General features: G+C 41.6%; 1 protein-coding gene across 3 annotated transcripts in view; it reads right to left on the bottom strand.

The window, feature by feature from the left end:
- Positions 1-13,912, bottom strand: part of GABRA2 (gamma-aminobutyric acid type A receptor subunit alpha2) — a 291,356-nt gene that overhangs the window by 90,095 nt on the left and 187,349 nt on the right. For all 3 annotated transcript variants that reach the window (XR_013220060.1, XR_013220061.1, XM_077279822.1), the window contains exon 6: positions 1,309-1,391. Coding sequence is in view for 1 of the 3 variants with exons in the window: in XM_077279822.1 (XP_077135937.1) it covers positions 1,309-1,391 (83 nt within the window). In the remaining 2 variants the exon portion in view is untranslated. The remainder of the gene's footprint in view (positions 1-1,308; positions 1,392-13,912) is intronic.

The following is a 13,912-nucleotide window of genomic DNA, read 5'->3' as shown; positions in this document are numbered from 1 at the left end:
GATCTGCACCCCAGTTAACATAAATATTATATGTACATGCTGAAAAAAAAATCCTTCTGCAGGGAGGTGACTGCCATGTCACCTGCGCTGTAGCATAATCGCATGTGTACTGTGTTTACAATTAATATGGTTAACATGGTTGAGGCTATCCTGATATTAAAAAAAAATCCATTCGAAAGTAGCAGCTATCAGTGTATATAGAGGTGATCTGATAGCCATCTTGCTAGAGAAAAAACAATTTACTCCTCCAAGATTGCTCCTCCAATTGATCGCTGATAGCTGCTATTGCGCAGGCCCCGCCAGCGACATCTTGGAAAATATATTTTTTTCTCTGGCAAGACGGCGTCACTGGCACCTGCACAGTAGCAGCTATCGGGTCACCTTCTATATACACTGATAGCTGCTAGTGCGCAGGAGCGCCTGTTCAAATGGATTTTTTTTTAATATCAGGATATCTGGCACCTGCCTGCAGAAGGGCTTTTTTTTCAGTATGTATATATAATATTCATTATGTAAAGTAGAGGGCAGGTCAGTAAGGGATCAGTGATCTGTCAGCAGTCTGCATTATGAATACCTAATCAGAGCACCTCATATAGACCAACCACAGGCCGCCCCGGGGCACCAGTATATCATTAACTCCAAACTGAATACAAAGATTAAACAACAACCACAAGACGGGTTTCATCACCAGATATCATTTTCATCAGATTAATGGTACCGACCTGACACTGTCTGTAGGTTACTTTGCACAATCCTGCTGACAGGTTTTACATGTATCATAGAAGAAGCTGCTGATAAACTGGTAAAACATAGTAAACTGATGCATTTATTTTTGTATGGCTAGGTTCACATTAATCGATCGATGCTTTCCAATTTCATTGAAACATACTTCAAATATTCTTTAATAATTCCTCCCATTCAATTGAATAGAAAATCCACTTTGCTGTTTATATGATTTGTTTAAACTTTTTTTCCAATGAGGTTTTGAAAGTCCCGAAGCGCGTTACATTGCTATCTTCCACATTCTTGCTACTAACGCAACATTTGCATACAACTGACAGGTCAGTGCAAAATTCTGATTAAACATACATACAGACCTATTATTAAGTGCATGAGCAGATGTGATAGAATTTTCATATGGAATTAAAAGTGATTAATGAATTGCATTTGCTATTAATAACAACTTTTTGTTCCTGGTATAGAACATTGGAATTATGTGCACCAACAATAAATGTAATAATGGCACAAAACAAGTCAGTACATTCCAATTAACAAGTGACCTTCAGACAAAGACCGGCAAATACTTACAGCTGCCAAATTTTAATGGACAGGCATGTGCATCCATAGGAAAATCTTCCAAATGCATGGGGCATTCAGCCTGGACAGTGAGCCTAAGAAACAGACACAAAAAAAAATCAAAATGTTTTATTTTCTAAAGAGTAATACAAAAGGGAAATCTGTTCTACAATGCTGCCCAACTTATGGTGCGTGAGATAAAAATTGCTCTGTTCTGCTAATAACATCATTAACATTTAAATCTGCTCTTTTATTTTCTTTTCATGTGGTCTTTCATAAAACGTTTATAACATCAAAACATTACAAACAAGCACATTTCCATAATTTCCATATTTCAGCCAGATATTGTATAATATACAGTACACAGTTGTAAAAGCAGTTGTCAAATTAATGCTGAACACTTGGCTTGTTTTGGGAAATTTGTTACAAAAACACTGAGCAGTTCAGATAAAAAGTTTTCTTTTTTCATCAGAAACACCAGAGCACAATTCATCTTCCCAGCAACATTCCCAGCTCATTCCCTGTCCCTAACACTAGGGGCGCCCTAGCTCGCCTTGCTCCCTGAGCTACTTCAGATGGTGAAGATGCAGGGGCCTCCGCCCTTGCCTTATCTCCTAAGTTAGCCCTCTTTCTTTTCTCTTCCCTTACCCAGGGAAGAAGGCGCGCTACTGTGCACCGTAGTACACTAACCCGACAAACAAGGCAACACAAACAAGGGTTAACAGAAAACTCCAGGCATACAAAATATTCACTCACATGTAACAGAGGAATGCACCGGGGTGTGAAGGTAGGGGAATAAACCAAAGTAGAGAATAATTATAATAATAATCTTTATATAGCACTAACATATCCTGCAGCGCTGTACAGTTTCGCACACATTATCATCACTGTCCCCAATGGGGCTCACAATCTAAATGCCCTATCAGTATGTCTTTGGAATGTGGGAGGAAACCGGAGTGCCCAGAGGAAACCCACGCAAACACAGAGAGAACATACAAACTCCTTGCAGATGGTGTCCAAGGTGGGATTAGAACCCAGGACTCCAGCGCTGCAAGGCTGCAGTGCTAACCACTGAGCCACCGTGCTGCCCCTGGAATTACCACGCATACAAGCCAAGCAACAGTCACTAATAACTCATTCAACTCTCCTTCTCATACTAACTCCTCTCCCTCCATTAGCCATGCAGCAAAAAAGTTAGATCTAACAAAGATTAGTATCAGACCCCAGATTATAAAGGGAAAAGCAGTGGCTAACCGAGCTCAGCTGTGAGCACAGGGATTTCCAACATGGCCGATTAACCCCTGAAGAAATAAACACATTTAAAATGAAGGAGAAGTGCTTCTTCTCAGCGTCGGAACAGGAGTAATCAGATGCTTAGGTCTTCGGCTCCACACTGTCTCGGTAACCCCATGACAAAAGTTTTTAAAAGGAAATTCTAGATTTATTAAATTAAAGTTGCATTTCCACCTATGTATTCACTTCAAGTGGTGGCATATCTCTTTGATATGCTGTCAAGTAATGATCGAGGGGGTTATAATATCTGGGACCCTTTTCAAAATGAAGGGGTCACATTGATAAATTAGAGCTATATCCCCTTCTTAGATTTCAACTGTTCACTGGCTCTCCCAGACCTCCCGGCTAAGCAAAATAATTGCAGCTGACTTCACTGTTGTGAAAACAGGCAAAAGCCAAAATACTGGTGGATAGCCATCAGTGAAATCCTATATATGTATTAATCTTGCAAAATCTTATTACAGCATGATATAGATACTAAGATTCAGCACAGAACCATCGACATTAGAAATGTTGAGTTTGCCAAAATTCAATTTTGACACGTTAATCTAATTTTCCTGTAACTTTTTATTCACACAGAATAAATTCTGTGGAAACCTATTCTGCTGGAAATGCTATGAAGGTGTTAAAAAATCTTATATTCACCTCACCTTGTCCCTCCCCATACACACTTTTTCTAGTCCTTGGATCAGCTACATTATATTTTACCTACTTCTCCTTCCTGGGATCCAGCACTGCTTGTTAGGGCTGGCGGAACGCACTGAGTAAATATAGAGATGTTATTTGGTGCGTTCGCAGCCCGGTGTCCAACATGCAGGAAAAGAACCTGCTGCTGGCAAACGGCGGCACTATATGGTGGTAGAAGCAATCTCTGTTGCCTCACAGAGTCGCTATAAAGAAAGGACTGTGTCCTGTTAAACTCCACAGGAACTAATCAAGAACAACCTTTGGCACTCAACAAGTCCACAATTCTTTCACTTTTGAATTCAATTTTATTTTGGCAGCCAGCAAAAAGAAAAACAGACAAATCCAACGTTTCGGCATACAATGCCTTTTTCAAGGTAGTCTATAATAAAGGAAAAGATATTTTTACATAATTTTACATAATTTTGCAACAATTGATATTTGTAGGAAAATTTTTTTTTAAAAAAGACCGACCGCCAATAGGCTGAGAAAGCTTCACCAAAAGTAGATGTAAAATTGAAATAAATCCTTTTCTATGAAGGTAAAAATAGTGTGTGACCCAAAGAAAACCATGAAAAAGTGAAAATGAATATTAAACAAGAAAGATTTTTAATTATTTTATATTTAGTATTTACCCAACTGGTCTAGGACACAAGCAGGTAAGATGCACAAAAGGAAATGTGAAACAAAAAAGAACCACCAATCCAAAGAACATATGAATAATGTGACAGAGGAAAAAAGGCGTGAGCCAAAAGAAGACATAAATGTACATATATATGCGTATATATACACATACATACAAGAAGATGCATATAGCCATACGTCCACTAACACCCCTATGAAGGGTAGAGAGAGAAAATAAAATCTAATCCAATCAAGAACATCTGTATATAATACCTGTATATAATATATAGCGCTCCTCGGGGATTAGTCACACATGACTTAAGAAACAGGGCGCACACTGAAAAACAAGGCACATAACTATAGAAATATTATATTAGTAAGCATCGCACCCAATTATGAGTAACTCAGAAAAAATCCCATAAAGCAATAAAAGAAATCGGGCATAACCATCCCGTAGGTACAAAAAGACATATGATAGACCTCGGACTCCCTTAAGGAGATCCCGTTAAAGAAAACCAGACCATTATAACAAAAAATAAAGAAATACCGATACCTGAAAAGAGTGCAATGCTGGCGTGTGTCCAGTGGCTCAAGGCAAGACGACATGTGAGTGCCGTACTTCGGGTATAAATGTCGTAAGATGTATGACGTAACTTCCGGTAACACGAGTGAAGAACTCGTATAGAGTCCGGGAAAAGCCGAAAACAGCCGAAAGAAGTCGGCGCAGGCGCACTATAGGAACTGTGTACCATAAGGTACATTGTAAACAATCCAAATAAAGGTAATAAATGCTAAATTCGCATAACATTATTGGCGGTGTCTGCGCCCTCAAAACGTATACATAAACTACTGAAAAAAAATAAGGGTTTTTTTTGATTAATAGAAAATGTCCAGTGTGTGAAAATAATAGACTAAAGGGGCATCTAATCATGACGCATGCGTCGAGTGAATATATAAGCCTGTTCAAACTAGGTATGGTAATAGAGAATCCAGAAAGCAAACAAATGACTATAAATACTAAGAGATCACATATGGGTGCCTACTGTGCAAACAGGTATAATAATAAAAAAATAAAAAAATTAAAAAATGGACAATATGGCATAAACCATATAAAGAAAACAAACAAGAAACAACACCCATACCACATATACATATGTATATATATGTCGAAGATATAATCAGTGTGTAAAGATACTTGCCCAAGAAGATCAAAAATTATAAGTATAAGTATACTCATGATATGAAGGATAGAGAGAGTGCGAGAAGGCATACCTGTTATGACCCCAGTGGACAGGGTCTCAGAGGAACGTGTAAGTCTGCGAGATTCAAAAATCCAGTTCATAGGGCTGTGGTAACTGGGTTGACCAAATAGCTACTCCTAACGCCAACACTAGAAGTAGCCGGGGATCATGCCTACGGTGATCGCTAGATGACTCGCGCCAGCCGGAGAATCTAACTACCCCTAGGAGAAGAAAACAAAGACCTCTCTTGCCTCCAGAGAAAGGGACCCCAAAGCAAGATACAAGCCCCCCACAAATAATAACGGTGAGGTAAGAGGAAATGACAAACACAGAAATGAACCAGGTTCAGCAAAGAGAGGCCAGCTTATTAATAGCAGAATATAGCAAGATAACTTATCTGGTCAACAAAAAACCCTATAAAAATCCACGCTGGAGATTCAAGAACCCCCGAACCGTCTAACGGTCCGGGGGGAGAACACCAGCCCCCTAGAGCTTCCAGCAAAGGTCAGGATACAGATTGGAACAAGCTGGACAAAAATACCAAACAAAACAAAAGCAAAAAGCAAGGAAGCAGACTTAGCTTGAAATACAGGAACCAGGATCATAGGACAAGAGCACAACAGATTAGCTCTGATTTCAACGATGCCAGGCATTGAACTGAAGGTCCAGGGAGCTTATATAGCAACGCCCCTGAACTAACGGCCCAGGTGAGGATATAGGAAAAGACAGAAGCTCCAGAGTCAAATCACTAATGACCACTAGAGGGAGCAAAAAGCAAAATCACAACAATACCACCGCAAGAGAACCAAGTTGGGAATAAAGATGAAATCACGTTGGCACCTAAAAAAAGGGAAGAGAGGGAATCACAGAGGTAAGTATAAGAAAATATGTATATAATAATATCATATATTTAGAAAATATGAATATTATAGCAGATACCAACATTAAACAACCTCATATTCCCTATTCATGCCTGTTGGATGAAGCGTCTGGAGAGTAAAAATCCAGAATGCTTCTCTCTCTTTTAATTTTTGTGTCCTATCCCCACCACGCCGGAAAAGAGAAATACTCTCAAGTACTTGAAATTTTAATTGAGAAACAGAGTGTCCTGCTGAAATGAAGTGAGATGGAATCGGTAACATGGTGCGCTTGCACCTAATAGTAGATTTGTGTTGAGAGATACGGTCTCGGATATGTTGGGTAGTCTCCCCAACATATCCGAGACCGCACGGGCACTTGATCAAGTAAATGACAAAAGCAGAGTCACATGTGAAGAAACCCTTTATCGGGAATAGCTTACCCGATCTAGGGTGTGAGAATGTACTGCCCCTGGTTACATTTGAACACTGCGAGCAATGCAAACAGGGGAATGTGCCCTGTCTCTGTGTGGCCAAGAGAGTTTGCCTCTGCTCTGCTCTAGAAGATCCAAAGTCGGCTCTTACGAGCATATTCTTGATATTTTGTGGCCTCTTATAACAAATCAGCGGTCGATTAATGAATTCTGGTATGGAGGGGTAAGATTTACCCAAAAGTGGCCAATGTTCTAATATACATTTTTTAAACAGATTAGTATAGGGATGATACGTAGTAACAAAAGTTACTCTCTTCAGTTTTTCCCTCCTTATACCATCCGATGAAGTAGCTTTCTCTAAAATCGATGATGGATATCCCCTTTCCGAAAATTTCCTATTCATCTCACTCACACGCTGACTCATTGTACATGGATTCGTAACTATACGTTTGACTCGTTGTATTTGAGATTTCGGTAGTGCTGATTTCACATGAGATGGATGGCAACTGGAGTATAGTAACAGGCAGTTACGATCTGTTGGTTTTGTGTATAGATCGATCTCTAGTGAACCATCTTCTTTCACTATCACTAGTGTATCGAGGAAATTTACACTATGGTGGTCTTTTGAGATGGAAAATGTTAAATTAGGAATACATAAATTCATATCATGAAAAAACATTGATAATGATGTTTCGTCGCCACTCCACATCAGAAAAACATCATCGATAAATCTTTTCCAATACCTACAGTATTGTTGAAAGAGAGGATGAGTATAAACAAATTTCTCCTCAAAAAAAGCCATAAAAATATTCGCATATGGCGGCGTGACATTAGATCCCATGGCGGTCCCAACCTGTTGAATATAAAATTGGTCAGCAAACAGAAAATTTTTTTTTGTGAGGATCAAATTAAGCAATGTCAGGCAAAAATCTTTTTGAATCGTGGAGAAATTAGTATACTCATCTAAAAACCATTGAACAGCCTCAAGGCCTTTGGAATGATCAATGTTCGTGTACAACGAATTGACATCCATTGTGACAAGAAAACCACCTTTCTGTAGAGTACCAACTGATTTGAGGCCCTCTAGGAAATCTGAGGTATCCCTGATAAATGAGGTTATATGGACAAGGAGGGGAGTTAGAATTTTCTCAACCGTTCTAGCTAATGGAGAAAGTAATGAATTAGTAGACTCAACAATAGGTCGCCCCGGGGGGCACGTGGGATGTTTGTGAATCTTTGGAAGCGCATAAAAAACAGGCGTGACCGGATGTAAATTCAACAAAAATTCACTTAATTTAGAATCTATCACATTACTTTGTTTATATGACCTAATTATCCATTGAATTTCTTTGGATACTTCTCCAGATGGATCCCTATCCACAGGTAAATAAGTGTTCCTATCACTAAGGTGTTTATGGACCATTGATAAGTAGAACGAAGTGTCCATCACCACAATTGCACCCCCCTTGTCCGCTGGTTTTATGGTAATAGATTTATTCTGTTTAAGATCCTCAAGGGCCCGTCTATCAAGTATAGTACAGTTACGTTTGATGGGACATAAACCCTGATTAATCTGAGCACATTCCCTCTGTATGTCCTGTGAGACTAGTGAGATATATGTCTCCACCGGATGATGGGACTTAGGAGGACTATATCGACTGGGTACTGATAAGTCCAATTCTTTAAGGTTAAAGACACTTCTTCCAACTTCTGAAGGTACAATTGAGTGAGAACCCATAGAGGTCTCACTAATCGTTGCAAAATGTGTCTTAAGTCTGAGGTTTCTAAAAAACCTCTGTAATTCCTGGTCTAATTGAAAACCATTAAATGTCGGCGTCGGACAAAAAGAGAGGCCTTTCTGCAACACGGTCAATTCAGATGGTGAGAGACTATAGGAGGAAATATTGTAGACCAATTGGTCCCTACCTGTGATCGTGTTCTGATACGGGAACTGCTGTCTATGTTTTCTGGAACCCCTCCTCGTCGGCCTCTGTTGGACCGACCTCGCCTTTGCTCTAAAAAAGGAGAGGTAGCACGGGAGTTGGAATCATTATCAGAGCTAGATGAGGTGGTAAAAAGATCACGCCTATACTGGCGTCGATCACGCTGAGTATTCGTGTCCCGCCATCTATAGACCGTTTTACGGTGATAATCTTCCGTATCACGTAGAAATTTAGACCGCTTCCTCTCTTGTAAAACATTCTTAAATTCATCTATAGTTTTGTCAATTTTCTGTTTCAAACTCTCAAATTTATCATTAGACAGGGTATTGTTTAACTGTTGTTGTATGACCTCTATCTGTTTGTCCATGTCCGAAATTTCTTTCTGAAGAGGCATGAATAGGGAATATGAGGTTGTTTAATGTTGGTATCTGCTATAATATTCATATTTTCTAAATATATGATATTATTATATACATATTTTCTTATACTTACCTCTGTGATTCCCTCTCTTCCCTTTTTTTAGGTGCCAACGTGATTTCATCTTTATTCCCAACTTGGTTCTCTTGTATGCCTTCTCGCACTCTCTCTATCCTTCATATCATGAGTATACTTATACTTATAATTTTTGCTCTTCTTGGGCAAGTATCTTTACACACTGATTATAACTTCGACATATATATACATATGTATATGTGGTATGGGTGTTGTTTCTTGTTTGTTTTCTTTATACGGTTTATGCCATATTGTCCATTTTTTAATTTTTTTATTTTTTTATTATTATACCTGTTTGCACAGTAGGCACGCATATGTGATCTCTTAGTATTTATAGTCATTTGTTTGCTTTCTGGATTCTCTATTACCATACCTAGTTTGAACAGGCTTATATATTCACTCGACGCATGCGTCATGATTAGATGCCCCTTTAGTCTATTATTTTCACACACTGGACATTTTCTATTAATCAAAAAAAACCCTTATTTTTTTTCAGTAGTTTATGTATACGTTTTGAGGGCGCAGACACCGCCAATAATGTTATGCGAATTTAGCATTTATTACCTTTATTTGGATTGTTTACAATGTACCTTATGGTACACAGTTCCTATAGTGCGCCTGCGCCGACTTCTTTCGGCTGTTTTCGGCTTTTCCCGGACTCTATACGAGTTCTTCACTCGTGTTACCGGAAGTTACATCATACATCTTACGACATTTATACCCGAAGTACGGCACTCACATGTCGTCTTGCCTTGAGCCACTGGACACACGCCAGCATTGCACTCTTTTCAGGTATCGGTATTTCTTTATTTTTTGTTATAATGGTCTGGTTTTCTTTAACGGGATCTCCTTAAGGGAGTCCGAGGTCTATCATATGTCTTTTTGTACCTACGGGATGGTTATGCCCGATTTCTTTTATTGCTTTATGGGATTTTTTCTGAGTTACTCATAATTGGGTGCGATACTTACTAATATAATATTTCTATAGTTATGTGCCTTGTTTTTCAGTGTGCGCCCTGGTTCTTAAGTCATGTGTGACTAATCCCCGAGGAGCGCTATATATTATATACAGGAATTATATACAGATGTTCTTGATTGGATTAGATTTTATTTTCTCTCTCTACCCTTCATAGGGTGTTAGTGGACGTATGGCTATATGCATCTTCTTGTATGTATGTGTATATATACGCATATATATGTACATTTATGTCTTCTTTTGGCTCACGCCTTTTTTCCTCTGTCACATTATTCATATGTTCTTTGGATTGGTGGTTCTTTTTTGTTTCACATTTCCTTTTGTGCATCTTACCTGCTTGTGTCCTAGACCAGTTGGGTAAATACTAAATATAAAATAATTAAAAATCTTTCTTGTTTAATATTCATTTTCACTTTTTCATGGTTTTCTTTGGGTCACACACTATTTTTACCTTCATAGAAAAGGATTTATTTCAATTTTACATCAACTTTTGGTGAAGCTTTCTCAGCCTATTGGCGGTCGGTCTTTTTAAAAAAAATTTTTTCCTACAAATATCAATTGTTGCAAAATTATGTAAAATTATGTAAAAATATCTTTTCCTTTATTATAGACTACCTTGAAAAAGGCATTGTATGCTGAAACGTTGGATTTGTCTGTTTTTCTTTTTGCTGGCTGCCAAAATAAAATTGAATTCAAAAGTGAAAGAATTGTGGACTTGTTGAGTGCCAAAGGTTGTTCTTGATTAGATTTTGTCTTTTTTCCTTTGGGCACCACACAATAATTTAGAGTGCACCACTCCTGACCTGATTAAACTCCACAGGAATACACAGTAACTGCTGAGCAGATAGCACCTTGTGGTCACGCAGTCAAGGAGGCAAACATACAATCTCCTCACCGGAGGAGCCGGTATTCTAGGTGGCTTATTTCAGCCGAGGCCCTGAAACCATACACACAATCTCCTCACCGGAGGTGCTGGTATTCTAAGTGGCTTATTTCAGCCAGGTCCCTGAATCCACACAAGCATGACCACATTGGCGCAAAACTCATAACATGCATTGATACAAGCCGTGGGGCCATGCAAACCTTATATAGCTGCAGCAAGTACAAGACCTTCCTAGAAGGACCAATGGGAGGCTGCCACAGATCCTGAGCACCTTCTGTACCTTCCTGGAGAACCAATGGGCTTTGCTGCAGTATCCAAGCATGTGACCCTCGATCTCCAATGAGAGATCTTACCCTGGGCATGCTCAGAAGGAGAAAAGCAGGACTTAGTCCCAAAAATGTCTGCTCGCCGCTGCCCAGCACTGGCTTCAATGGCAGAAGCTGGAAAAGCAGCAGTAACCCTTTGCACAGAGTCAGACTGAGCGAGACGCTAAGACCGACGTCTCCGCTGAGCAGGCTCCGCTGCGGCAGGAGAAGAATGGGAGACCGCAGTGGAGATGGCCCGAGATTCCCCCTGTGCAGAGCCGGGAACTCGACCCCTAACATGGCCCCCCCCCTTGGACCTCGCTACGCTAGAAGGCAGCAATGAGCTGCGGAGCCTGAATGTGCTCAGCAGGCTCCCAGGACCTGTCCTCAGGACCATAACCCTTCCAGTCCACCAAGTAAAATTTTTTGCCACGTACCACCTTGCACCCCAAAATAGCGTTCTCCTCGTAATCATCCGTAGATGAACCTGATGTCCCGGCAGATGACTCAGAAAACCGGGACATGTATACGGGTTTCAAGAGGGACACATGAAAGGTGTTGGTGATACCCAGGAATGGTGGAAGGGCTAAACGGTAGACCACAGGGTTAACCTGTTTGAGGACCTTGAAAGGGCCCAAGTAGCGAGGTGCAAACTTAGTGGACTCAACTCGCAGCCTGATGTTACGGGCGGAGAGCCACACCAAGTAGCCAGGAGCAAAGGTCGGAGTGGGGCGCCGATGTGCATCGGAGGAGGACCTCATTCTCTCCTTGGAGGCCCGAATGGCATCCTGAGTGCGGTCCCAAATATCCCATGCCTCCACAGCCCAGTCTGCCACCCTGGAGTCAGCGGAAGACACGGGCATAGGCACAGGTACCCACGGATGCTGACCATAGTTAAGGAGGAATAGGGTTTGTCCAGTGGAGTCAGCTACGGCGTTGTTCAGTGCAAACTCCGCCCACGGTAGCAGGGAAGCCCAGTCATCCTGCCTGGCTGAGACAAAATGTCACAGATATGTGACCAAGGTCTGGTTGGCCCTCTCTACCAACCCGTTCGTCTCAGGATGATATGCGGAAGAGAGATTCAACTCAATGCTGAGAAGACGACAAAGCTCTCTCCAGAACCAAGACGCAAACTGGGGACCCCGCTCACTGACAATTTTGTCCCGCATACCGTGTAGGCGGAAGATGTGTTTTATGAACAACACTGTCAAGGCCCGTGCAGAAGGTAGCCGTGGAAGCGGCACCAAATGCACCATTTTAGAAAAATGATCCGTGATAACCCAAACGATGGTACAGCCACGAGACTTGGGCAAACCCACCACAAAGTCTATCCCGACCATCTCCCAGGGCCTGTCTGCCACTGGCAAGGGATAGAGTAACCCAGCTGGCCGTTGTCAAGGAGACTTATTTTTGGCGCAGGAGACACACGCCTGAATATAATCTCCGACATCACGGACCATATGTGGCCACCAGTACATCCTCGCCAGCAGCACAGATGTCCTCTTTGTCCCAAAGTGCCCACCCACCCTGGATGAATGAGCCCAAGAGAGAACCTCCGGTCACAAATTAATGGGTACAAAAGTCTTTTCCGGAGGCACAGACTCTAGCGAAACAGGAGCTACGGTTCTCAAGCTCTCAGAAGGGACAATAAGCCGAGGCTCCCCTTCCTCCTCCTCAGATGACACAATGGAGCGAGAGAGGGCGTCAGCACGAATGTTCTTCTCCCCAGCGAGATAATGGAGGGTGAAGTGGAACCGGGAGAAGAACAAGGACCATCTGGCATGATGAGAATTTAGCCGCTGAGCTGTTTGAAAATAAACCAAATTTTTGTGGTCCGTGAAGACCTGGAAGGGAAAGCGAGCCCCCCCAAAAGATGTATCCACTTCGAGAAGGCTAACTCCATTGCTAGCAACTCCCTGTCCCCGATGGAATAATTCCTCTCCGCTGGTGTGAAGGTCTTGGTGAAGAAGAAGCAAGGATGCTTCTGACCTTGAGCATCCTTTTGGAAGAGGACTGCTCCTGCACCAACGGATGAGGCATCCACCTCCATTAGAAACGGCTTATCAACATCGGGACGATGTGAGATGGGAGCGCTAGCAAAATGAGACTTAATAGAAGAAAAAGCCTTGGAGACCTCTTCAGACCACAAATTGGGATTTGCTCCCTTCTTGGTGAGGGCTACCAAGGGAGCTACCAAAGTTGAGAAGTGGGGAATGAACTGACAATAGTAATTTATGAACCCCATAAAGCGCTGCTTTAAGAGAATGGGGTTCTTGCCAGTCCAACACAGCCTGTAGTTTGGCAGGATCCATAGCCAATCCCTGGGCGGAGATGATATAGCCCAGGAAAGGTAAAGACTCCTGCTCAAACATACACTTCTCCAACTTTGCATAGAGGGAGTTTGACCGTAAGAGGTCAAAAACTCTGCCAACATCTCTCCGGTGGGAGTCAATATCTGGAGAGAAGATGAGAATATCATCCAGATAGACTACGACCGAGGTGGAGAGCATATCCCGGAAGATATCGTTGACAAAGTCTTGGAAAACGGCTGGGGCATTACAGAGCCCGAAGGGCATCACCAGATACTCATAGTGCCCATCCCTGGTATTAAACGCCGTCTTCCATTCATCCCTCTCACGGAAGCGAATCAGGTTATAAGCACCCCGCAGATCTAATTTGGTAAATACCCTTGCTCCCCGTAGCCTATGAAAGAGCTCAGAAATCAGGGGCAACGGGTATTTATTCTTAACGGTGATGGCATTAAGACCCCTGTAATCTATGCAAGGACGTAATTCTCAGTTCTTCTTCTGCATGAAGAAGAACCCTGCCCCTGCAGGTGACACTGACTTCCTAATGGACCCTCTTGCCTAATTCTCCTGGATAT

The sequence above is a fragment of the Ranitomeya variabilis genome, chromosome 1 (assembly GCF_051348905.1).
Source record: "Ranitomeya variabilis isolate aRanVar5 chromosome 1, aRanVar5.hap1, whole genome shotgun sequence".
In the NCBI taxonomy this organism is placed as follows: domain Eukaryota; kingdom Metazoa; phylum Chordata; class Amphibia; order Anura; family Dendrobatidae; genus Ranitomeya; species Ranitomeya variabilis.
This window is presented reverse-complemented; position numbering and strand designations above follow the sequence as displayed.